General features: G+C 45.0%; 1 protein-coding gene across 1 annotated transcript in view; it reads right to left on the bottom strand.

The window, feature by feature from the left end:
- The window catches only part of ptpro (protein tyrosine phosphatase receptor type O), a 126,166-nt gene that overhangs the window by 81,124 nt on the left and 17,653 nt on the right, over nt 1-27,389 (bottom strand). Inside the window, exons 6-10 of the mRNA XM_078234604.1 lie at nt 23,680-23,841; nt 16,242-16,438; nt 14,367-14,487; nt 11,079-11,272; nt 6,805-6,916 (exon numbers count right to left, since the gene is read on the bottom strand). Coding sequence (XP_078090730.1) covers nt 6,805-6,916; nt 11,079-11,272; nt 14,367-14,487; nt 16,242-16,438; nt 23,680-23,841 — 786 coding nt within the window. The remainder of the gene's footprint in view (nt 1-6,804; nt 6,917-11,078; nt 11,273-14,366; nt 14,488-16,241; nt 16,439-23,679; nt 23,842-27,389) is intronic.

A 27,389-nucleotide genomic window follows, 5' to 3' on the forward strand; every position in this document is an offset into this window, starting at 1 on the left:
GGTCAACAGACCTTTGCATGTTCCTGTCCTGTCCCACCCACTACGAATCCTGTGGCAGGCGAGATGGGAAAATTCCACCCCTAGTCTCTTTTACCCATCAACCCTGTGTTTGCTCACCTACACTATCTACTCTGGTAAGCAACACCTTGATTTTAAAATGTTGATCCTTGTTCTCAAATGGCCAGCAGTGGCCTTGTTCATCCCAATCCTTTCCTCCAGCCCCACAACTGTCGGAAATACTTCTGCACCTCTTGCGCAACACCAATTTTAATTGCTGCATCACTGGCTATGCCTCCAGATGCCAAGGCATTAAGCTCTGGAGTTCCCTCCAGAGCCCACTGTTTCTCTCCCTGTTTTTTCCATCTTTAAGATGCTCTTTAACAAACCTTTGGTCATCTGTGCATGTTTCAGGGTTAAATTTTGATAGATGATGCCCCTGTGAAATGACTTTGGAAGTTTTACTCCATTATAAGTGTTTGTTATTGTTGTATTCATCCTTTAATTCAATACCACATGTAGAGTTCTGCCTAATCTGAATGAACCAACTTATCAAAATGGGAACTTTACCAACCCGTACACAGACCTTCATGTCCTCATGTATCTTAACTGAGGGAAAGGTAAAACACTAAGGCTCGGAGATTGTGGTTATAATGGAACTGTGTGTGTTCACCTTCATACTTGCCTCACAGCGCCAGGGACCCGGGTTCAATTCCCAGCTTGGGCCACTGTCTGTGCGGAGTTTGCACCTTCTCCCCGTGTTTGTGTGGGTTTCCTCTGGGTGCTCCGGTTTCTTCCCACGGTCCAAAGATGCGCATGTTAGGTGGATTGACCATGCTAAATTGCTCTTTAGTGTCAGGAGGACTAGCTGGGGTAAATGCATGGGGTTATGGGGAATAGGGCCTGGGTGGGATTGTGGTCAGTGCAGACTCTACGGGCCAAATGGCCTCCTTCTATGATTCTATGATTCTATTCTACTTAACAAGAAGTTAAACATGAAAATCCAGAAGCTGTTTTCCATAATTTTCCTGCTCCTCCATAGGATGTACCATTGAAGCCTATTTAGGAGGAGATAGTGGACTAGTAATCCACTAGCCCAGGTTAATGCCCAGGGGACAGGGGTTCAAATCCCACTTATAGGCTGGTGGCATTTATATTCAATTAATAAAATCTGGAATTGAAAACTAGTCTCAGTAATGGTGACCATGAAACTATCATCGATTGCCATAAGGACCCTTTTGGTTCAAAAATGCCCCACAAGGAACAAAATGTGCCATCCTTACCTGGTCTTACCTACACGTGACTCTAGACATATAGTAATTTGGCTGATTCTTAACTGCCTCTGAAATGGCCTAGCAAGCCACTCAGTTCAAGGGCAAGTAGGGATGGGCAATCCTTGTTGGCCTTGCCAGCAGCACCTACATCCCATGAAAGAATAAAGAAAACAATCATAGAAATGACTTGAACTGACATGAACTTTGATGTTTTACCCCATTACTCCTGCTGTAAAACTCTTGGAAAAGTTACACCTTGTTGCATGAGGTGTAACAGGGTCTTAATGTTTAAAGTTTATTTATTAGTATCACAAGGAGGCTTACATTAATACCACAATGAAGTTACTGTGAAAACCCCCTGGTCGCCACACTTTGGCGCCTGTTCGGGTACACTGAGGGAGAATTTAGCATGGCCAATGCACCTAACCAGCACGTCTTTGGACCATGGGGGAAACCAGAGCATCCGGGGAAAACCCACGCAGGCATGGGGAGAACGTGCAAACTCCGCACAGTCATCCAAGCCGGGAATCGAACACGGATCCCTCACGTTGTGAGGCAGCAGTGCTAACCACTGTTCATGGTGTATTAAGTCAAAATTGGTGTTGAACGACATTTTTGGCCATGAAATTTTCTATTTGTGGAATGTCAAATTTCTCTATTATGAGAACAAAATTCCAGAGGTTTTTTAATTTTTGTAAAGTTTATTATGTTTCAGTTTCTACCTTCATATCACGTAGATGTTCCAATCTTTATCTTTTTTTCCTCTGTAAAATGGTTAAACAATGAAGGATAACCAGTGCATTTTACTTCCTGGTTTGCTGTCTGTGAGAATACTTCAATGGAGCCTGCTTATCCTCCTTGGTGACATCACGGTGGCTGGAGGTCTGTGGTAGCAGGATTTTTCAAAGCGGAGGTGGTGACCCACAGGTAGGTCGTGGGCAGGTGTAAAAAGATTCATGGGTGTTCCCCAAAGACCACCTGACTTAGGTGCTAAGAACTACACACACTAAATGTGGCCAGACTCCTCTGCCTCAATTTAGAGTCATAGAGGTTTACAGCATGGAAACAGGCCCTTTGGCCCAACTTGTCATGCTGCCCCCGTTTTAAAAAAAAAACTAGTCCCAATTGCCCACGTTTGGCCCATATCCCTCTATACACACCTTACCCATGTAACTGTCTAAATGCTTTTAAAAGAAAATTGTATCCCCTCTACTACTACCTCTGGCAGCTTGTTCCAGACACTCACCACCCTCTGTGTGAAAAAATTGCCCCTCTGGATCCTTTTGTATCTCTCCCCTCTCACCTTAAACCTATGCCCTCTAGTTTTAGACTCCCCTACCTTTGGGAAAAGATATTGACTATCTAGCTGATCTGTGCCCCTCATTATTTTATAGACCTCTATAAAATCATCCCTCAGCCTCCAACACACCCCCGGGAAAAAAGTCCCAGTCTATTCTCTCTTTATAACTCAAACCATCAAGTCCCAGTAGCATCCTAGTAAATTTTTTCTACACTCTTTCTAGTTTAATAATATCCTTTCTATAATAGGATGACCAGAACTGTACACAGTATTCGAAGTGTGGCCTTACCAATGTCTTGTACAACTTCAACAAGACATCCCAACTCCTGTATTCAATGTTCTGACCAATGAAATCAAGCATGCTGAATGCCTTCTTCACAACTCTGTCCACCTGTGACTCCACTTTCAAGGAGCTATGAACATGTACCCCTAGATCTCTTTGTTCTATAACTCTCCCCAACGCCCTACCATTAACTGAGTAAGTCCTGCCCTGGTTCAATCTACCAAAATGCATCACCTCGCATTTATCCAAATTAAACTCCATCTGTCATTTGTCAGCCCACTGGCCCAATTGATCAAGATCCCGTTGCAATCCTAGATAACCTTTTTCACTGTCCACTATGCCACCAATCTTGGTGTCACCTGCAAACTTACTAACCATGCCTCCTATATTCTCATCCAAATCATTAATATAAATGACAAATAACAGTGGACCCAGTACCGATCCCTGAGGCACACCGCTGGTCACAGGCCTCCAGTTTGAAAAAACAACCCTCTACCACCACCCTCTGGCTTCTGTCATCAAGCCAATTTTGTATCCATTTAGCTACCTCACCCTGGATCCCGTGAGATTTAATCTTATGCAACAACCTACCATGCGATACCTTGTCAAAGGCCTTGCTAAAGTCCATGTAGACAACATCAACTGCACTGCCCTCATCTACCTTCTTGGTTACCCCTTGAAAAAACTCAATCAAATTTGTGAGACATGATTTTCCACTCACAAAGCAATGCTGACTGTCCCTAATCAGTCCCTGCATCTTTAAATGCCCGTTCGAGGCATTTATATGCCTCTGGAACAGTAGTCTCCGACCATAAGAGGAAACAGTGAGCAGGTCAGCATGCCCTGTATGTATGCTTAGCGCCAAGCATCCTGTACGTAGGTGCACTTGGTGTAAATTCACTTGGCAGTGTATTTCATTTGTGAGACAGACAAGAGGGCTATGGACATGGGTCATTCTGTTACAAGAGATGGTCAGAGACACTAACAGGCAGTGTACCTACTGGCCAGGATCTCACATGGGAATCTGCTGGAGAGAACTGTTCTGGAGAGAGTCCATGACAGGACACAGCAGTGTTACTGTTAGTTCTGTATAGGGCGCCAGGGCCTGCGGTGAACAGCTGATGAGAAGAAACTAAATCGGGAGCAAAGCAGCATGAAGATGATTTCTCGAGGCAGGGTTTTGTTAATTGTGCCGACGCAAATCAGTGTGCAAAGCCCATGTGTGTTATATGCGGGGAAGTACTGGCGAATGAATGAACGTGGCGGAGGACCCGAAGCTCGATCAGTTGGTAAAAGTAGGTCCCGAAACTAAAGTTTGAAAAATACTGCCCTCTAGCTGACACTGGAATGAAATTAATCTTGGGAGAGGTGAGATGGCTGGGTCTTTGTAGGCAGCTGTAATCATAGAATCCCTACAGGAGGCTATTCGGCCCATTGAGGCTGCACCAATAACAATCCCACCTAGGCCCTATCCCTGTAACCCTATGTGTTTACCCTGCTAATCCCCCTGACACTAGGATCAATTTAGCACGGCCAATCAACCTAACCCACACATTTTTGAACTTTGGGAGGAAACTGGAGCACCCGGAGGAAACCCACGTAGACACGGGGAGAATGTGCAAACTCCACACAAAGTGACCCGAGGCCGGAATGGAACCTGGGTCCCTGCGTTGTGAGGCAGCAGTGCTAACCACTGTGGCATTCAAAACCTGGGCCATTGTGTCTCATGAGTGCAACATTTTCTACTGATTTGGACACAGCATAAATTTCAGCCCCATATTATTCTTTGTCAACCACTTCATTTATTCTTCTCCTGTTGTCTGCCCAAAGGCAGGTCTAAGTTGTAGTGCTATGATCCCCACCATAATTGGGGCAAGGTGCCAGGTCTCCAGCTGGAAGGTGGATTCAAATCCAGTGCTGTTGGGACCAACCTGATCCATACTGACCCCCCGCAATCCAAGTTGCTGTGGCAACATACGCTTTTGCACGCGTGTTGTAACCTGGAGATATGGCTAGTGATCGCAGAGGCTTTAATTTCTTTCCATAACATGACTGACCAGGAATCTCTCCTGCTCTTATGGCCTCTCATGTGTGTGCTGGAAGGATTTACTGATTGGTACTCAACCTCTTTGACTGCATTATAAATGCGCCTTCCTTGGCAATCAGGTCCTGGAGTGAGGTTTGAACCTGGGGCCACCGGCTCAGAGGCAGGGCTGCTAGCTACTGCATCATAAGCTCTCCCTTAAAAAGAGATTAGCACCCCCCCCCCCCCCCCCCCGGAGCTCACTGAATGTTACAAAATCATCATTATCTGATAGGACCTTTGTAATCAGAGGTCAAATCAAAAGATGGGATGACTACTGTGCTCATAGTGTTAGTCATGATGTGGAGATGCCGGCGTTGGACTTCTTACTCATAGTGTTAGCACAGGGCTGTGCAACGCCCGTCTGTCTGGGCAAGGAGCGTAGCCAAAAGGGGGGGGGGGTCATAGGAACACTGAGGTGAAATGCAACAACGACAGAGAAAAATAATGTCAATTCCCCCAGGTAATCAGTCACTCATGGAATGAACCTTCAAGTTGCAGGAGAAATTGTCCACCAGATAACGCAATGGGAGTGACAGAAAGAGACGGATAGCCATGGGTGGACATTGGGTGAATCTCTAAATGTAACTTCCTCTTGTAGTAGCATTGGTACTGAAATTAGACACATATTACTGTGGGTAAGACACCAAGGGTATGGTCAAGAGTTATTCAATCTTCCATTGACCTTCCTGACACAACTATGCAGTCGATGTAAAAACATAGGCCTGAATTCTCCAGCCGTTCATGCCGGCGGAATTCTCTGGTCCCACCGGCGGCGCACACCCTGCCATGGATTTACCGGTGGGGTGGCTTCAATGGGAATTCCCATCGACACTGGTGGGACCAGAGAATCCCGCTACCAGCAAACGGTACGCTTCCTCTCATGGCCGGGAAAAAAGCTGAGGGGAAGTCAGAGAATCTCGCCTAGGGAATATTGAGAGACATGTAGCCTAAATCAAGGTTTAGACTAATCCAAGACTTGGCAGAAAAGAGCTCGGCCTTATGGCAGCGCTTAATGGGTGAAATTTGATTGTATTACATTCTAGCTAACAGACAAAATATAAACAAGGAAGAATATTGCACCAACTCTATTTCATAAGGTCATCACCTACTCTTCATTTGAGGCAGTTGCTACCAAATACAGATGGACTGTTCATTCAAACATTTGCTATTTCTGGGATCTTCCAGTTAGCACAAACTAACTGCCATATTTGCTAAGAAAAAGGCTGCCTGTCTTTCAGAGGTAACCAGTTGGATTTGAAGTGCTTGGAGATGTTCCAAGGGCATGAAAGATAATAGATAAGCGGGAGTTATTTCAATCTGTATCACCAAAGAAGCCACTCATTTGAGTGTTTAATTTTAACACTCAAAATTAAAGTTAAATTTTGACTTTAATTTAGTCAAAATTAAAGTTACAAAACACCATGTAACCTTGTGGGAAAATGTAAAAATAATCCAGATATAAATCTGAAAAGAAAGTCCATCTTAAAACATAGGAAGCATTTTCTACTTTATGTCCAATGGATTTGTAGAACATCAAATTTTGCATACTCCTGGTCTGATTCAAGCAGCAAAGTTTCCATCTAGTTCAAGGGCACCTGGGAAAACCACCACCTGGAAGTTGCCCACCAAGTCACTCACCATCCTGACTTGGAAATATATCACCGTTCCTTCACTGTCACTGGGTCAAAATACTGGAACTCTAACAGTGCCGTGGATGTACCTACACCATATGGACTGCAGCAATTCAAGGAAGCGGTTCATCACTATCTTCTCAAGGGCAATTAGGGATGGGCAATAAATGCTGGCCTAGCCAGCGATGCCCACATCCCATGAATGCATGTTAAAAATACCACACCGGGCTCACCTGTTATATAGCTTGTTAAAGATCTGTCACAGCAACTGTTTTCAGGCTCTCCCCAGGAAACCATGGTAACACGGAACTCATAGCGTGAGGCTGGTTGCAGGTCAGTCACAGTCTGACAATGAAACACAGCAATAAACGTCACCGAGAGATAACAGCAAACACCACAGCAAGGAGACTTCTTAAAAAGTTACCATGTTGTACAAGTGTGAAAATGTGACCAATTGAGTGATAAGTGTGATTATCACTGGATACACTGCTGTCTGCAAAAGAATTTCCAACGAGAGGTACACACAATTGGACAGCAAGGTATCAGTGGAGCTGCCTTGTAGAAAGAGAAATTGAAGCCTATGTTTTAAACATGGAGTGAATTCATAAAGCAGCATTCTTAAACTCTGCTACAAGACATCTGGAAACTAGATCAAATGCACTTCATTGTACTTAATCAGAGGATGATTTACCTCCTTCACTGACTCCCCCTTTAATTTGGCTATATTGGTACATTGTGTCAGACCTCCGATGATTGGGTTGATTAACCTGTTTATTAGCATGGGAATATATGACTCACACTCCCTGTTGCTGATACATACCTCAATTGGCCCTCTCTCTCACCCATTTGATGGGTTGAGAACTGTATATTAGATGGTGACTTAGGTGTTGCTATCCACATCTGGCCTTATAAATGAGATGGAATGCATGAGTCTGGCTACCATCCAGCTCTTTACATGGTCCATTTCCTCTTTATTTTCCGGTTCTTGGCACAGTAGTTAGCACTGCTGCCTCACCGCGCCAGGGACCCGGGTTCGATTACCGGCTTGGCTCATTGTCTGTGCGGAGTCTGCATGTTCTCCCTGTGTCTGCGTGGGTTTCCTCCGGGTGCTCCGGTTTCTTCCCACAGTCTGAAGTATGTGCTGGTTAGGTGCATTGGCCATGCTAAATTCTCCCTCAGTGTACCCGAACAGGCAGCCGAGTGTGGCGACTAGCGGATTTTCACAGTAACTTCATTGGAGTGTTAATGTAAACCTACTTGTGACACTCAAATAAACTTTAAAAAGATACGGAAACTTTTGGCCATGACTGCTAACAGATGTAAAAACTGGGTCACTTGCCCATCTAAACTCTGCCTTCGATGTGGAGATGATGTGGAGATGCCGGCGTTGGACTGGGGTAAACACAGTAAGAAGTCTCAGAACAGCAGGTTAAAGTCCAACAGGTTTATCTGATGTGGAGAACCACACAGTGACAAATGGCTACATTTAGGAACTTCCTTATTGGTGACCAGGCATGTCACCTTAATTGGAAAGATTTTTTGATTTAGACTACTCTTTAAATAAAGTGGAATTGTACAGCGTCATTCTACTTTTGTTGACGTAGTAGACAATTTACAGCGTTACATTAAAATGTTGCTGTGAGAATAGTGAAGCATCTTTGCCCAAGATTGATCCTTAGTTTTGGCATGGTACGCAAAAGGTTAAAGGTTAACTGCACTCAAAGATGGCAGAAAACATGCTGTTGTTTATTTTGGCATACACAGTTTATTCACTGCGGGAGGTGGAGGGAAGAATTAAAATTCCGAATCACCATTTCCAACCTGCCCAATTCTGGTTATAAAAGAGGCTGGTCTGGGGTTGTCTGGGCCAGGAGGTGAATGGTCAATTTAAATATTACAGCAAGGACGAGTGCTGAATTTTTATGTATCCTTTTAAATTCAATTCTGTTCAGCTGAATTTCCTGGGCCTCAGGAAGCCTGTAATTAAAAGAAGACAAGTCAGTCAGCCAAAAGAGAAAATGCTTGAAAATCTCAGCAGGTCTGGCAGCATCTGTAAGGAGAGAAAAGAGCTGACATTTTGAGTCCAGATGTCCCTTTGTCAAAGCTCATCATCTGCTCGGAAGGTCTGTCAGATCCAGGAGGGAAGTGCCTTTAAATTTACCGCTGGCCCTGACCCTCTCCCTGGGGATGGTTTGGACTCACCCACCTCCTACCCGACCCAGGATTGAAGCTTGGTTTTATCCACTTGTGCAGCCTCTTCTCCAGCGTTCCCTGCCTGACGTGAAGTCAGACCTGTCAATCAGGCTGACTTCCAGGGACAGAACCCATTGGTATCATGACACAAATGTTGGGAAGTTGGAGTTCCGCAGTGCCTGGGGATAACCCAATGCTCTGGATTTCCTGTATGAGAAATCTCTGCCCCACACTGATAGGTCAAAAAGTTAATAAAATTGCTGCCTTAATCTCAGTCAGGTGTACAAAGGAAGGTGTATGTGTATGGAGGTGTGCGTGTGTTTGCAGTGGCAAATCATTCAATTCATATACAAATATATAGAGAGAGGTTGGCCAGGATAGGACTTTATTCCTTGCAACGTAGGAGAATAATGGTGACCATATTGAGGTGTATAAAATCATGAGGGGCATAGATAGGTTGAACACACATAGTCTTTTTTCCAGGGAAGGGGAATTGAAAACTAGAGGGCTTAGGTTTAAGGTGAGAGGGGAAAGATTTAAATGGGACCCGAGGGACAACTTCTTCATGCAGAGGGTGGTGTGTGTATGGAATGAGCTGGAAAGTGATTGAGGCAGGTACAATAGCAACATTGAAAAAGCATTTGGATAAATACACAGATGGGAAAATATTAGATGGATATGGGCCAAACGCGGGCATTTGGGACTAGCTGAGAGGGCACCATGGTCAGAATGGGCCAATTCGGCCGAAGGTCTGTTTCCGTGCTGTATTGCTCTATGACAAATATCATCCGGAGATTTTTATTTTAAAAGTGGACAATTATTTAAACTTTGTTTTTTCTGGACATTTGGTGGGAAAATATTTCTCAGTTTATTCACAATTCTAGAATGAATGTCATGCCAGGTGGCTCCTCTGGAGGGCGAGTGATGGAAAGGAACTGTGATGTGCGATAAAGTAGTTTAGTGCAAGAGTGCCCACTACCTATGATTTTATTTATTCAAGAAGATAGGTGAACCTTTCAAGTAGTTTGAAATCCATACTCTGCCTTTGCTCCAATTTCCTTTTACTATCTAAAGCATTGTTATGTGAAGTCCAGGTTGTGGTCAAGTGTAGCAGTGATCCTGTCATTGTCTGAAAACATGAGGCATTAATCATAGAAACCCTACAGGACAGAAAGAGGACATTTAGCCCATCGAGTCTGCACCGACCACAATCCCACCCAGGCCTTACCCCCATATCCCTACATATTTTACCCGCTAATCCCTCTAATCTACGCATCCCAGGACACTAAGGGGCAATTTTAACATGGCCAATCAACCTAACTCGCACATCTTTGGACTGTGGCAGGAAACCGGAGCACCCCGAGGAAACCCACGCAGACACGAGGAGAATGTGCAAACTCCACACAGACAGTGACCCAAGCCGGGAATCGAACCCAGGTCCCTGGAGCTGTGAAGCAGCAGTGCTAACCATTGTGCTACCATGCCGCCCATTATTTAAGAGCGGCTGATGATACCAGCAAGTTCAATGAAAGGGAAGGGGATTGTCTGTTCATTCCGTGAAACGCTTCTGAGCGTTTGGAAAAGTCATTACACTCTTGGGAACATAAAGGTTTGAACTCTTTCTAGGAGAGACTAGGCTCCGAGAGCACAGCCTCAGAGTAAAGAGACAACCCTTTAGAACAAAGGTGAAGAGGAATTTCTTTTTTAAAATATTTATTTATTGTCACAAGTAGGCTTACATTAACATTGCAATGAAGTGACTGTGAAAAATACCCTACTTGCCAACTCCGGCGCCTGTTCGGGTACACTGAGGGAGAGTTTAGCATGGCCAATGCACTTAACCATCACGTCTTCTGGACTGTGGGAGGAAACCGGAGCATGCGGAGGAAACCCACGCAGACACGGGGAGAATGTACAAACTCCACACAGACAGTGGCCCAAGGCCCGGAATCGATCCCGGATCCCTGGCACCGTGAGGCAGCAGTCTTAACCACTGTGCCACCATGCCTTCCCACATCTTTAAAGTAAGAAGTCTCACAACACTAGGTTAAATCCAACAGGTTTATTTGGAATCACGAGCTTTCAGAACGCTGCTCCTTCAACAGGTGAGTTGATTCGATTCCAAATAAACCTGTTGGACTTTAACCTGGTGTTGTGAGACTTCTCACTGTGCCCACCCCAGTCCAATGCCAGCATCTCGACATCAGATCTATAAAGGGTGAACTGTCTTCTCAATCACGCCCCCATCCTAGTGACAAAAGTTCAAATCTATCCAAGACCCCCACAATATAATCATTATGCTGCACTGGATTACCATTGAGGTTGTTAAGGCAATAGTGAATGGGATATCTTGAATGGTTTTCCACTTTGAGTTTCGATTGACCGGATCATGGTGGTACATTTCCACAACATACTTCTTAAACACCACAGAGTAAGGTCTGCTCCAGCTCAACACTACAGCTGTGGGGCCCAAAGGATATAATATCAGGTTCTTCACTCCTGATGGGCCTGAGGAAGGAAAGAAAGGTCTGAAATTAGGAGTCTGTCCACCATTGAGGACATTTTTCTGAGGAATAATATTAACTTCCGTTCCATAGTTAACAGCAGAAACCAGGTGAAACCAAATTGGATAAGATAAGTGAAGTCTGGAAGTACACACCATGGTCTATTGGTATTATCGCCAAACTATTAATCCAGAAACTCAATGTTCTGGGGACTCGGGTGCGAATCCTGCCACAGCAGGTGGTGGAATTTAAATTCAAAGAAAAAAACTGGAATTAGAAATCTACTGATGACCATGAAATCGTGGCTGATTGTCGGAAAAACCCATCTGGTTCACTAATGTCCTTTAGGGAAGGAAATCTGCCATCCTTACCTGGTCTGGCCTACATGTGACTCCAGAGCCACAGCAATGCGGTTGACTCTCAAATGCCTAAGGGCAACTAGGGATGGGCAATAAATGCTGGCCAGCCAGCGACGCCCATGTCCCACAAATGAATTTTTTAAAAAAAACAATTTCATCAGCATCTGAACAGAGGTTTGCTGGACTAAGGATGGGGCAATAAAACTATTGCATGAACTCTCCCATTTGATAGAGGTGTTCAAAATCATGAGGGGGCTGGACAGAGTAGATAGGGAGAAACCATTCCCGCTCGTAAAAACATCAAGAACGAGAGGGCATAGATCAAATGTGATAAGAGAATAACGTTTTCACGCAGCGAGTAGTTGGGGTCTGGAATGCATTCGCTGGAAGTGTGGTGGAGGCAGTTTCAATCGAGGCCTTCAAGAGGGCACTAGATGATTATTTGAACAGAAACAATATGCAGGGGTATGGGGGGAAAGGCAGGGGGATGGTACTAAGCCATGATGCTCGTTTGGAGAACCTGTGCCGACTGATGGGCTCATTGGATTCCTTCTGCGGCATAACAATTCTGTGATTCATGCTCCCTTCAAGTGAGCCATGTTTGTACAGAAAACAGGTCATGGATTTCGGGATCCTAATTTGCCAAACTCTCCAATGCATTGGTTTAAGACACAATACTCTTCTGGGTCCTTGGAATTTAGGAGGTGAGGGACAGAGCAGAACACTACATTCGTCATTACTAGGTTACTGTACATCAGGCACCATGGGTGGGATTCTCCAGTCCCGCTGCAGTGAACGAAGACTTGGCTGAGCTCCAAATTCTCCATCCTTTCTTGCAGCAGCAGCAGCAGGGCGTGAATGGACGGAGAATCCGGGCCCATATTTCAACAGCCGCACGACTCTTCAGGTCATACAAAGAACAAACAAAGAGAACAAAGAACAGTACAGCACAGGAAACAGGCCCTTTGGCCCTCCAAGCCTGTGCCGCTCCTTGGTCCAACTAGACCAATCGTTTGTATCCCTCCATTCCCAGGCTGCTCATGTGACTATCCAGGTAAGCCTTAAACGATGTCAGCGTGTCTGCCTCCACCACCCTACTTGGCAGCGCATTCCAGGCCCCCACCACCCTCCGTGTAAAAAACAAATATCGGAGTTATACTTCGCCCCTCTCACCTTGAGCCCGTGACCCCTCGTGATCGTCACTTCTGATCTAGGAAAAAGCTTCCCACCATTCACCCTATCTATCCCCTTCATAATCTTGTACACCTCTATTAGATCTCCCCTCATTCTCCGGCTTTCCAGGGAGAACAACCCCAGTTTACCCAATCTCTCCTCATAAGCTCAGACCCTCCATACCAGGCAACATCCTGGTAAACCTTCTCTGCACTCTCTCTAACGCCTCCACGTCCTTCTGGTAGTGCGGCGACCAGAACTGGACGCAGTACTCCAAATGTAGCCTAACCAGCGTTCTGTACAGCTGCATCATCAGACTCCAGCTTTTGTACTCTATATCCCGTCCTATAAAGGCAAGCATACCATATGCCTTCTTCACCACCTTCTCCACCTGTGTTGCCACCTTCAAGGATTTGTGGACTTGCACACCTAGGTCCCTCTGTGTTTCTATACTCTTGATGGCTCTGCCATTTATTGTATAACTCCTCCCTACATTATTTCTTCCAAAATGCATCACTTCGCATTTATCTGGATTAAATTCCATTTGCCACCTCTCCGCCCAATTTTCCAGCTTATCTATATCCTGCTGTATTGCCCGACAATGCTCATAGCTATCCGCAAGTCCAGCCATCTTCGTGTCATCTGCAAACTTGCTGATAACACCAGTTACACCTTCTTCCAAATCATTTATATATATATCACAAATAGCAGAGGTCCCAGTACAGAGCCCTGCGGAACATCACTGGTAGTCATGATGTGGAGATGCCGGCGTTGGACTGGGGTGAACACGGTAAGAAGTCTCACAACACCAGGTTAAAGTCCAACAGGTTTATTTGGTAGCAAATACCATAAGCTTTCGGAGCACTGCTCCTTCGTCACGAAGGAGCAGTGCTCCGAAAGCTTATGGTGTTTGCTACCAAATAAACCTGTTGGACTTTAACCTGGTGTTGTGAGACTTCTTACCGTGAACACCACTGGTCACAGACCTCCAGCCGGAAAAAGACCCTTCAACCACTACCCTCTGTCTCCTATGGCCAATCTGTTAAACTTCTTCCTATGGCCAAGCCAGTTCTCCACCCATCTAGCCACTTCTCCTTGTATCCCATGAGCCTTAACCTTCTTAACCAACCTGCCATGTGGGACTTTGTCATGAATGATGCCACATGGAAAAAAGATAAGGGTATAGCGGGGATCCCGCTGAAACACGTGACATGGGGCAGAATTCTCCGGCCTCTTCCGTGACGGGACCAGTTGCGAACAAGAATGGAAAATTCAGCGTTCCAGCCAAAACTCTGTTCACTTCCAGCAGCACAGGAAAAGCCTAGCTGAGTACGAGGACGGAAGGTTCCGGACATGTTTCCTTACTGCTAAGGTTGGGCTGCATATTAGCACAAGATTTCACATTCTGCGCCCCCTTTGCAGTTTTTAGTTTAATATTAAATAAAACCTTATCCATAAAAAGAGCAATAAGGATGTTGCAAAGGATGCTTTATAAGTACTTGTATTCATGTTGAGTTTCACAGACGGATTCTTGGAGCTGGTGTTTACAGGTTACTCAATACTTACTCAAACCAAATGTAAGTGGCAGTGAAGGTGGACCAACAGCAGGTCCATTTTTCAAGTAGACCACCACCTGGTAATATGCTCCAGGCATTAGGTTTACAATGATGTTACTGCTCAGATTTACCTGATAAAAGAAAGAGATTAACTTAAGTAATGCGTATTTTCCTATTTTGAGATATGTAGAAACTCTGCGAATTCACTCACTCACTCCCAACACGATTACTGTTAAGTCACTGCTCAGATATCACACATCATTCCTTTTTATCCTTCACAATCAGATTGGGTCTATTTTATTTGCGCAGATCAATTTCTTTACTGCATGTTAATATTTAATCTTGTGTGCACATATATATATATATGGACGCAAGTCTGCACTCAGAATCCCATTGTTGACTCCCTCTATATATTGCAAACTGCATTATTAATATTCCAGCCTGGTGCCATTTGTCATTAATATGAGAGTTTGGAGAAACTCCTTTCCATCGTTCAAAGTACATGAACAAGATTTAAAAAAAATTATTTTTGGCAAATGTTATAGATTAAAATTCTAAGGAACACAGTGAACATCGCTTCGCAGATAATATCTCGGGGCTAAACTAATAAATTACGTCAGTCCTGAAATGATATACCGGCATTAGTGCTCGGTGTAAAGATCTCTCATTTTAACAGTCAGTGAACCAGTGAATAGACTTAAGTCTGATGCAGAGATCAATTATTTGATTCGGCTGGCCGCACTCTGAGAAAGGCGAGAACATACATTCCGTGGTAACACTAGATCCACATATTACACGGCTGATGGGTTATTTTACAAGGCAAGGAACATGCTTATTAATGATGTGGAACATTAATGTGACTGTGCAGAAATGCACTTTATAAAAGTGGTGTGTGGCCCACATGTGGGAGTTTCACATTTGGAAGCAAAAGATAAACATAATGGTAGCAATCATCATTCCTGTCACATTGTTCATTTGTTATTTAACACACAGCCCAAGTTTATTCCTCTTCTTTCGAACAAGGCGAATTTGCACTCATTGGCTAGTAACTATAGAATCATAGAATCCCTACAGTGCAGAAAGAGGCCATTCGGCCCATCAAGCTTGCACCGACAACGATCCCACCCATTGCCCTATCCCCGTAACCCCAAATATTTACCCCGCTAGTCCCTCTAATCTACGCATCCTGGGACACCAAAGGGCAATTTAGCATGGCCAATGCACCTAACCCACACATCTTTGGTCTGTGGGAGGAAACCGGAGCACCCGGAGGGAACCCACGCAGACACGGGGAGAACGTGCAAACTCCACATAGACAGTGAACCAAGCCAAGATTGAATCCGGGTACCTGTTAGGCAGCAGGATTAACCACCATGCCGCCACCATACTATATTCCAGGAAATGGCACGGTGGCACAGTGGTTAGCACTCACAGCGCCAGAGACCCGGGTTCACTTCCGGCTTCAGGTCACGGTCTGCGTGGAGTTTGCACATTATCTGTGTGTCTGGGTGGGTTTCCTCCGTGTGCTCCGGTTTCCTCCTACAGTCCAAAGATGTGCGGATTAGGCGTATTGGCCATGCTAAATTGCCCCGTAATGTTCAAAAATGTGTAGGCTAGGTGGATTAGCATGCTAAATGCACAGGATTACAGGGATAAGGCAAAGGGGAGGGCCCGGGTATGATGCTCTTTTGGTGAGTCAGTGCAAACTCAATGGGCTGAATGGCCTCCTCCTGCACTGTAGGTACCCTACAGATTCTAGGAAAATGGTGATGTGGGTAGCGGGGAGAATTGGGGGCTGCCTTTCATACTTAAATCCTTAGGGTCAACAGGTATTTTTGCAGCACACAATCCCATTTTATTCAATGATGATAATGGAAGTCAATACCTTTGAGCAATAAAAGGATTCAATCCTTCGGCCCTCCAATTGCTGCTGACAAGAGAGCGAGACGATGGACACAATGCTATCGTAGTTGTTTTCTTGTGAGTGGGTCCAGGAGACGAGGGCTGTGATGGAGTTCAGCACCTTCACGGCAACATTTTGAGCTCTTTCAGTGACCTCCTTAAACCACTTCCCAGAAGGACCTTCAACAAGAAAATAAAGTCAAATATTCTTCAAGCAAAACAGTTCTCCTGACTTGAAAAGAACATAGCTGAATGGCCTCCTTATCTGTTTTCTCTACAGCGGTGAATCAAATGTTTGGGCAGAATCTGAACCAGTTCGAGGAGCCACATGGATGTGGGCGGCACGGTGGCACAGTGATTAGCACAGCTGCCCCACAGCACCAGGGTCCCGGTTCTATTCTGGCCTTGAGTGACTGTCTGTGCGGAGTCTGCACATTCTCCCCATATCTGTGGGAGTTTCGTCCGGGTGCTCCGGGTTCCTCCCACAGTCCAAAGATGTGTGGGTTAGGAGGATTGGCCATGCTAAATTGCCCCTTAGTGTCCAAAGATAAAGTTTGTAAAGTTCACTTATTAGTCACAGTAGGCTTACATCAACATTGCAATGAAGTTACTGTGAAAATCCCCTAGTCGCCACACTCCATTGCCTGTTCCGATACACTGAGGGAGAATTTAGCATGGCCAATGCACTTAACCAGCACATCTTTCAGACTGTGGGAGGAAACCGGAGCACTCGGAGGAAACCCAAGCAGACACAGGGAGAACATGAAAAGTCCGCACAGACAGTGACCCAAGCCGGGAATCGAACGCGGGTCCCTGGAGCTGTGAAGCAGCAGTGCTAACCACTGTGCCACCGTGCCGTCGGTTAGGTGGATTGGCCATGCTAAATTGCTCCTGAGTGTCAAAAGATGTGTAGGTTAGGGGGAATAGCAGGGTAAATACATGGGATTACAGGGATAGGGCCTGAGTGGGATGCTCAGTCAGAGAGTTGTTACAGACTCAATGGGCCAAATAGCCTCTGACTATACTGTAGGGATTCTATGATTCTAAGTGGCAAACAAGTAGCAGATGACATTTGATTTATATAGTGGCTTAATATGTCTTCCAGAAATTCCAAAGCATTTTGCAATGAATGATTGGTTGAAGTACAGTCAGTGCTATGTAGGCAAACATGGAAGACAATTTGTACACAGTAGATGAACAACCAGATAAGATATTTTTGATGATATTCTGCTTCTGAAAAAGTTGGCCACAACACAATTCTCCATTCCAGCACATAAGGCCTTGTGTTAACATCACAATCCAAAGATAAGGGCAGGGATTTTCTGGCCCGCTTGACAGGGGTGCAAATTCTTTCATGACCACTAACACTTGTGAGCGGTCCATTGCAGCAGGGAGATCTCAGAATGAGACCCTGCCTCTCAGGAATGACAGTGCAAAGCACACCCCCCCTGTTTTTTTTTTTGACAAAGAGTCATGAGATCTGGAGAGAACACTTGGTTGCTTCTCTGGGGAGAATCACACCAGTTTTCAGTCAGAATTCTGACACTTTGCCATGTTTTGTGAAAATTCGGCCCAAGACCTCTGACAAGGCAGCACTCTCTCTCTGTCAAGCACTGAAGCGTTATCTCAGATTATGTGCTCAAATGGTACTCAAACTTTACCTCACAACCCAAGCTGCTGCTGACACCAAGTGGACATCAAGAATATGACCATGTACCAATTTTTTTCACTTCTGAAGTCCTGTCACAGGATCTCAAAGGCGTAAGGAAAAGAGAGGATGGGTGGAATCTTGTAGAGGTGATGGTGAGGGAGGCGGAGGGGGGGGGGGGGGGCAGTCTCTGCTGCTGGCTGGAATCCAGGCAAGACCCTCTTTGAGAAGCTCCACTGCATCTTCTGCCGCCTAAGCACTTAACAGGCCAATGGTGGGCCTTTCCTAGGATCCCGGGCCTGTCCGTGGGCCTTCCTGTCTTGAACTTAAACAGAGCGGGTAGGGAAAGCTGGCAGGGTCCCCACCTGCCACCTACCATCCACCCGCCTGACTGAATGTGCCCAACTGGCACAAGACTCACTATAGGAGAGGGCACACGATTCCACCCCATTACTGAAAAGAGAGGGGGAGAGAAAAATAAAGAGACATTAAAAACTCCTAAAAAGGTAGAAGAGCCAAAAAAAAGGAAGTTGAGGGAAAGAAAGGAGCAAAAGATTAATGCTGGCAAGTGAGAAGTGTTTTTATTTGCAAGACAGGAATTCCATGGAAAATCAGGCTGCTCTATATCGTGGTGACATCATTGAAACAAGTGCCAGATCTTCATTTGATGCGATGTTCCCGTCTCTCAAAATTCAAAGGCAGTGGGTATAGTTTTGAGAGAATCAACAGATGGGCGAGGTTAAAGTAACTGAGCTTTCCATTACTTAATGTTCCCTGATTAATCCCTTCTTTCCTACTTCCCTTGGTCCAAATTCTGTGCTGATTCATTTAATGATGATTAACGATTCTGACTATTTGAACATTCCTATTGTACTTATAATTAATAGAGTTTTATTAACTGAGGAGCCGCCCCCATCCACCACCCACGATCAGGGTTGAAATTAGTCGACTGTCACATATGGGTGGAGGTTACAATTAGGCTTTTTGGGCTTCTTGTTTCTCGAGTGAAATATATCGTGAGAACTACTGAGAATTGTTTAAATTAAAAGCATTTCGCGGAGGCTGCACTCTGACCGACTGGCTTCTCAATCATTGGATCAAATTCAGGACAATCCCTGTTAGCGTCTGTAACGGCCATTATGATGATCTCACTGAAGATAATAATCATTCAAATTGCTTGGCCTTGACATGGGGACAGTGCTGGCTTCTTATTGGTCAGTGAAATATAGACGTCAGTCAAATATCCCCCCTGGCCTCCTGCTGGTCCCAGGCACTTGAAATGTGTCTGGCTTCCCACATAGAGCAGGAAGAGCAAACCGCTAGTTGGTTTGCTAGAAATTAGATAGTTTACTTGTGTCTGCGCTGATCCTGGACTGCTGCCAACATTCTTTCATCACGTGACTTCAGACCAGCTCCCAATCTTTCAGTTCTACCTCGGAGTTTCAGCAGTGGGATAAGTTCCCATTTTCCCATGGGAATACAAGGTCAGGATTGCTTATACAAATCAACATACCCACAAACCAGAGGAACGAGATTCCCATCGACTAAAGTAGTATTTCCTTCAAGAAACTGATAAAGGGCCAAGGTCAATAATGTCTGATACCAAAAGAGAAGAGGCAAATCTAACAGCACAACTGTTAGGTACAGTCAAGCTTGGTTACTCTAACCTCAAGCTTTCGGCTGTACATACATAACAGTGAGGCTGGGGAAAAGGAGCTTTACTGCAAAGTGGTTTTGGGGCACTTATGCTCTTCACTTGTACCTCCAACAGTTTACTTGGTCAGAAAAGAATGTGTTGGGGAGGGGGGTAATGAGGGTTTGTGAGCGTGTGTGTGTGTGTGTGGGAGAGTGTGGGGGGGGGGTGGGGTTGCGTGAGCATGCGCGTGAGGTGGGGTTGTGCGTGTGTGTGTGTGTGAGTGAGTGTGGGGGGTGGGGTTGTGCATGTGTGCGTGTGTGTGTGGGGGGGGTAAGAGTGTGTGTGTTGGGATGGAGTTGTGTGTGTGTGTTGGGATGGAGTTGTGTGTGTGTGTGTGTGTGTGGGGGGGGAGAGGAGGGTGGTGGAGATGGGGGAGTTGTTATCGACGAAAGTGAACACCTGGAGGCTATTTTGGACACACTGAATAACGGATTCCTGGGTATGCCAGGCCATTCAGGAAGGTAGGCCGTGCCATCTGGGCAGTGTTGAGTCTGGCTTTTTACCAACTCTCTCACACCAAGAGCTGCCAAAATTGCCAGATGACGATCAATAGCTTGAACAAGGGCAGGCAAGGTAAGCTCCAAAGTGCATTGTCCTTTTCCTCATTAACCGCTCCAAATGCTTCCTGGCTGCTGTCACACGGCTCTGGTGCAAAAAGATAGTTCAGCGCTGTGGTCATTTCCATAGCAACAGACAGTGCCTGTCCTGGCTGTGCAGCAAGGCTGAAAATGTTCATGAAAGAAGCTTCACGATAGCTCAATGGCAGCCCAGAGAATTACACACACAAATTCCTCTGAGAAATCCTCGGAAAACTTCTGTTGCCTCTGATATCACATGCTGCTGCCCACCTGCCTTATTCTCCTACTGAATCCACACCACTGTTCCACCTTCTCTTCCACCCATAGAGAAGGCAGAGAGAGATTTGCCTCTGGTGAATTCCACACCTGCTCCAGAATCTGAGCTGGGGCAGAGGGTTGAAAAATGTCAGTCAGATGAGACAGTAGTAAATACAAAACTTCCAGTGAGCAAAGCTGACCATTTCTTTGCAGTCCTTAATCAGAGGGGCAAGGCTTTAACATACAAAGTGTTAAGTTAAGCATATCATCCTTTGTAGGTATGGTTGCTTTTCATCCATAGAAGGTGTAGTCCCAATGTAAAATGTTCCCTCCCAAGGAAGATAGCACGCAAAGAATATTTACTCCTTTTCACAATATTCGTAACATAAAGTGGAAGGTACATTTAATGTGGGGCACAACTTAGACAATGCAGTTCAAAGTTCTTTGTGCAACATTCATTGCCACGGGAAGTGCCCTGCTCACTAATTCGATGCTTTTCAGTGCAAGGCTGTTGTTTAGGATGACTCTTCCTCCTCTTCTGGGTTCCATGCACTAAGAGGACATTGGCAACCATGGACTTCCATTGGATTGGTCCATGATTATGTTTGGCAAAATACTGTAGTGGTCTGCCATTGTCTTCTGAAGTGTGGCAGACCAAGAATCTCTCCCACTCTTACCACCTGCCATCACTGGAAGGGTTTACATACTGACCATCAACCTCTTTGACAAACTATTCACACACTTTCCGTGGCCAAGTCTTGAAGTGAGACCTGAACCCAGGGGTAGGAACACTACCACTGCACCTACAAAATAATGAGGGGCACAGATCAGCTAGATAGTAAATATCTTTTCCCAAAGGTAGGGGAGTCTAAAACTAGATGGTATAGGTTCAAGGTGAGAGGGGAGAGATACAAATGGGTCCAGAGGGGCAATTATTTCACACAGAGAATGGTGAGTGTCTGGAACAAGCTGCCAGAGTTAGTCGTAGAGGCGGGTACAATTTTGTCTTTTAAAAAGCATTTAGACAGTTACATGGGTAAGATGGGGAGAGGGATATGGGCCAAAACAGGCAATTGGGACTAGCTTAGTGGTAAAAACTGGCAGCATGGACAAGTTGGGCTGAAGGGCCTGTTTCCATGCTGTAAACCTCTATGGCTCAATGCACCTTTTAGGATGACAAGGTCTTTGTTACTCTCTTGCTGAATGCGTAAGAGTGATCAAGGGTACAAAAGAATGAAAGCAAAAAAGAGCACAAGAGCAGGGTAGTGAACATTGATCATGGACACTGATTGATAGTGTGAAGTCTTTGGGTATGCACCTACTATGAAACTGAGATGAGGCATGAGGCAGATACTCTCCACATTGGAGGCACTTTACAATTGATCGCCTGCAGATAGCTAGCCATCACATTGGCTGCTCAGTGCTGGGGATGTGGCAACAGAAGGGGTTGATGCGGCACTTTTCTTGCCGATTGTCCAGACACCCTCTTCAATCTCCTTGAAGGTTTGATGAGGTCCCAGCAGAGCAGGCAACTCTTGACAATTCCTCTCTTGTCAATAATGGCTCTTTGTGTCGGAGCAACATCTCATAACACATGGTACCCATATCACCCAAAAAGGGCCGTACTATCCAATATTAGCCTTGCATTGCAACTCCCCTTCTATTCAGGGACTCAGTGTCACAGCCCATGATCATAGGCTAAGAGGAAGAGATTGTGAAATTTTGTACAGTGCCGCAGATTAATATTATATTAAGCAATCTTTGTGACTGCCTTGCATTTGAGTTAGAAACATCAAAGGTCTCAATCCCCCACTCGTCTTGTCGCAGCTACTGATTCTCCTTCCTAACCAGCTGGGAATCTTGGCAAAACTCCAGTGGCCATGTCAATGAGCGACTTTCCAATATTTTTCTGTGCTGTTTTAAATGAGACATTTTCAAGTCAACAAGCCTATTACTTTCCTGTGAAAAATAATGTCAAAATGATTCTGGTAGAAGCAAGAGCCTGGATTTTAAAGCCAAAAAGATATATCTCACTGCCTTTTCTGTCTACATAAAATTCATGGATGCATTTTACAGAAAATCTAAAATGATTTTCTGCCGGTTGGTCCCACTGTATGACAAAAGATACCATCTTCCTGCTGGTTCCCATATCTTCTGAATCTGACTGATTATAAACAGGCAATCCATCACGCCAACCAGCCTCCCATCCATTGACACTGTCTACACTTCCCGCTGCCTCGGCAGAGCAGCCAGCATAATCAAGGACTCCAAGCACCCAAACATGCTCTCTTCCACCTTCTTCCATTATGAAAAAGACACAAAAAGTCCAAACTCACATACCAACTGACTCAAGAACACGGGTGGCACAGTAGTTAGCACTGCTGCTTCACATTGCCAGGGACCCAGGTTCAATTCCAGCATTGGGTGACTGTCTGTGTGGCGTTCTCCCCGTATCTGTGTGGGTTTCCTTCGGGTGCTCCGGTTTCCTCCCACAGTCCAAAGATGTGCGAGTTAGGTTGATTGACCATGCTAAATTGTCCCTTAGTGTCAGGGGGATTAGCAGGGTAAATACGTGAGGTTACGGGGATAGGGCCTGAGTGAGATTGTTGCCAATGCAGGCTCAAAGGGCTGAATGGCCTCCTCTTGTACAGTAGGGATTCTATGATCTATGATAATATCTAAGAAGAACAGCTTCTTCCCTGCTGCCATCAGACTCTTGAATGGACCTACCTTATATTAAGTTGATCTTTCTCCACACCCAAGCTATGACTGTAACATTACATTCTGTGCCCTCTCCTTTCCATCTCCCCTATGTACTCTGTGAACAGTATGCTTTGTGGGTATAGCACGCAAGAAACAATACTTTTCACTGCATCTCAATATATGTGGCAATAATAAATCAAATCAAAATCAAATCAAAGATGGAGCACATAAACCCTATGATTAGCCCTTGTTGGCAATGGTGCTTTGGCAATGGCTTCGAGGGATGTCTATGTTGCCTGACGCTCCAGTTGCTCAGCATGCAATAGGCACACCTCTGTTTCTGGCAAACTAATTGGGCATGGGGGGTAGGAGGAACCTTTTCAATTCTTCGTGTTCCTGTGTTGGAGCTGTTCAGTGGAGTACCTTTGCCAACGGCTGAGTGCAATTGTGACCAAAATGTCACTTCCCGAGAGCAGCCCTGAACCTGAATTTTGCCTGCTGGAGCTGACCGCTTCATCCCGCACAACAATGTACTTACTTAGGTAAAAGGTCAAGGCTTTCTCGGGTGAGCTCTCCCTGGTTTGACAGATTCCATAGGAGCTGACTGTTGTTACGGTTACGTTGTACTTCCCTGCCTCTCGGAGTTCCAACTCGAAGACATAACTGTTATTTTGTACTGTGAAGACTTCAGCCGGGTTCCCTGCAGGAGATGGAGAAATAATAAAATTTACTTTAACGTGCAAAGTGTTGAATCTTCTGAAACCATTCGCAGTGCATTTTTGATCTAGTCCTCTGCAAGAATTAAACGTGTGATCGGTTCATTCTCATTCTATCCTGCTCAAGCTGTACAATCTCTGATGAGTGGCGGGTGGCGGGGGATCTTCAGTATCCAAGAGTAAGGTTTCTATCTTCTCAATGGTTGTGGAGGAAGAAATACACTCAGGAATAAATAATTTTAATTTCAATATTTTCACTCAAGTTAGGTGCCTTATAATTGCAATTCTTGTTCAATGCAACTTTTAAACGCTTTATTGAAAACTTGTTACTTTGAAGGTGCCTATGCTATTTTTTTAAGGGAATGAAAGGGTTCCTTTGGACACTTGTGGTTACTTTTTTGTATGTGTATTTTTGTAAGTATTCATTTTAAGAAAATAAGTCTTCTCTGTGGCCTTGATACAAAATATATACTTTGGTTCTGTCTTCACAAAGGAGGACGCAAATAACGTATCAGAAATGTTGGGGAACATTTACGGTTTAGTGAGACGGGGGAACTGAAGGAAAGCAACGTTAGTAGGGTAATAGCGTTGGTGAAATTGATGAGATTGAAGGACAATAAATCCCCAGAACCTGATAATCTACATCCCAGACTACCTGCGGAGTGGCCCTAGAAATTGTGGATTCATTAGTGGTCATCTTCCATGATTCTATAGACTCTGGAATAGTTCCTACAGATTGGAGGGTAGCTAATGTAACCCCACTATTTAAAAATAGAGGTAGACAGAAAACAGGGAATTATAGACCAGTTAGCCTGGTGTAGGTAGTGGAAAAATGCTAGATTATAAAAGATTTCATAGCAAAACACTTGGGAAAACAATGGCAGGATCGGACAGAGTCAGCATGGATTTACAAAAGGGTAATCATGCTTGACAAATCTACTGGAATTCTTCGAGGATGTAACAAGTAGAGTTGATAAGGGGGCGTGGTTTATTTGGACACTCAAAAGGCTTTTGACAAGGTCCCACATAAGAGATCAGCATTTAAAATTAAAGTGCATGGGTTTGGGGGTAGTGTATTTAGATGGATAGAAAACTGGTTGGCAGACAGGAAACCAAGGATAGGAATAAACAGGTCTTTTTCCAGTGGCAGGCAGTGATTAGTGGGGTACCACAGGGATCAGTGATAGGACCCCAGCTATTCACAACGTATATTGTTGTAGTTGAGGGAACTAAATGTAATATCTCCAAATTTGCAAATGACACAAAGCTGGGTGGGAGGGTGAGCTGTGAGGAGGATGTAGCGATGCTTCATTGTGATTTGGACAAGTTGAGTGAGTGGGCAAAGGCATGGCAGATGCAGTATAATGTGAGGTTATCCACTCTGGTAGCAAAAACAGGAAGGCAGATTACTATTTGAATGGCCATAGATTGAGAACGGGGAATATGCAACATGACCTGGGTGTTCTTGTACACCAGTCTCTGAAAATAAGCATGCAGGCAAGCAGGCAAATGGTATATCGGCCTTCATAGCAAGAGGATTTGAGTACAGGAACAGGGATATCTTGCTGCAGTTATACAACACCTTGGTGAGACCACACCTAGACTAATGAGTGCAGTTTTGGTCTCTTCATCTGAGGAAGGATGTACCATGCTTTGGAGGGATTGCAGTGAAGGTTTACCTGACTAATTCCTATGACAGTAGGACAGGTGTATGAGGAGAAATTGAGTTGGTTAGGATTATATTTGCTGGAGTTCAGAAAAATGAGGGGGAATCTCAGAGAAACCTATAAAATTCTAACAGGACTAGACTAGATGCAAGAAGGGTGTTCCCGATAGTGGGAGAGTCCAGAACCAGGGATCACAGTCTGAGTATACAGGATAGACTGTTTAGGACTGAGTTGAATAGGAATTTCTTCACCCAGATAGTGGTGACCCTGTGGAATTCTGTACCAGAGGAAACAGTATTGAGGCCAAAACACTGTATGTTTTCAAGAATGAGTTAGATATAGCTCTTGGGGTTGAAGGATATGGGGGGGAAAATGGGAACAGATTACTGAGTTGGATGATCAACCATGACCATACTAAATGGCAGAGCAGACTTAAAGGGCCAAATGACCTACTCCTGCTTCTATCTTTCTATGTTTAGCACCTTGGTCCTGAAGGCTTAATTCAACTACTTGGGGGAGAATCCACGTGTAGGGAGTGTGGGACAAAGACAAAGGCTATGTTGCTGGTGACCCATCTCATGACTCAACCTAGGTAAAGAAAAGAAGGAACTTGCATTCATATAGTGCCTTTCAGGACATCCCAAAGCACCTTGCTGCCAATGAAGTGCTTTTGAAGGTGCAGCTACTGTCATGATGTAGGGAAAATAGCAGTTGGTTTATGCAATGTGACAATGATCACTTAATTTTGATTTTTTAGTTATCTTGGTTGGGGGATAAATGTGGGAGAGAGATTTCACTTGCTCCTTTTTGAAACAGTGCCATGGGATCTTTTACACCCATCTCAGAGGGCAGGAAAAGGCATGGTTAGAACAGAGAAAAGTACAGCACAGGAACAGGCCCTTCAGCCCTTTAAGCCTGCGCCAATCATGATGCCTGCCTAAACTAAAACTGTATGCACTTATGGCGTCCCATTCCCATCTTATTCACGTATTCATCGAGTTGCCTCTTAAATGCTGCTATCGTACCTGCTTCCACCACCTCCCCGGGCAGCGCGTTCAAGACATTCACCACCCTCTGTGTAAAAACTTGCCTCGCACACCACCTCTAAACTTTTCCCCATGCACCTTAAACCAATGTCCCCTAGTACTTGACTTTTCTACCCTAGGAAAGAGCATCTGATTATCCAATGTCTCATGTTTAATGTCTCGTTTGAAAGATATCATGTCCCAACAGTGCAGCACATTTTCAGTCCTGCACAAGAGTGTCAACCTGGATTATGTACTCATAAGAACATAAGAAATAGGAGCAGGAGTAGGCCATCTAGCCCCTCGAGCCTGCCCCGCCATTCAATAAGATCATGGCTGATCTGAAGTGGATCAGTTTCACTTACCCGCCTGATCCCATAACCCCTAATTCCCTTACCGATCAGGAATCCATCTATCCGTGATTTAAACATATTCAACGAGGTAGCCTCCGCCACTTCAGTGGGCAGAGAATTCCAGAGATTCACCACCCTCTGAGAGAAGAAGTTCCTCCTCAACTCTGTCCTAAACTGACCCCCCTTTATTTTGAGGTTGTGCCCTCTAGTTCTAGCTTCCTTTCTAAGTGGAAAGAATCTCTTCACCTCTACCCTATCCAGCCCCTTCATTATCTTATAGGTCCCTATAAAATCCCCCCTCAGCCTTCTAAATTCCAACGAGTACAAACCCAATCTGCTCAGTCTCTCCTCATAATCAACACCCCTCATCTCTGGTATCAACCTGGTGAACCTTCTCTGCACTCCCTCCAAGGCCAATATATCCTTCCGCAAATAAGGGGACCAATACTGCACACAGTATTCCAGCTGCGGCCTCACCAATGCCCTG

This window comes from Mustelus asterias, chromosome 19 (genome assembly GCF_964213995.1).
Source record: "Mustelus asterias chromosome 19, sMusAst1.hap1.1, whole genome shotgun sequence".
NCBI classification, from domain to species: Eukaryota; Metazoa; Chordata; class Chondrichthyes; order Carcharhiniformes; family Triakidae; genus Mustelus; species Mustelus asterias.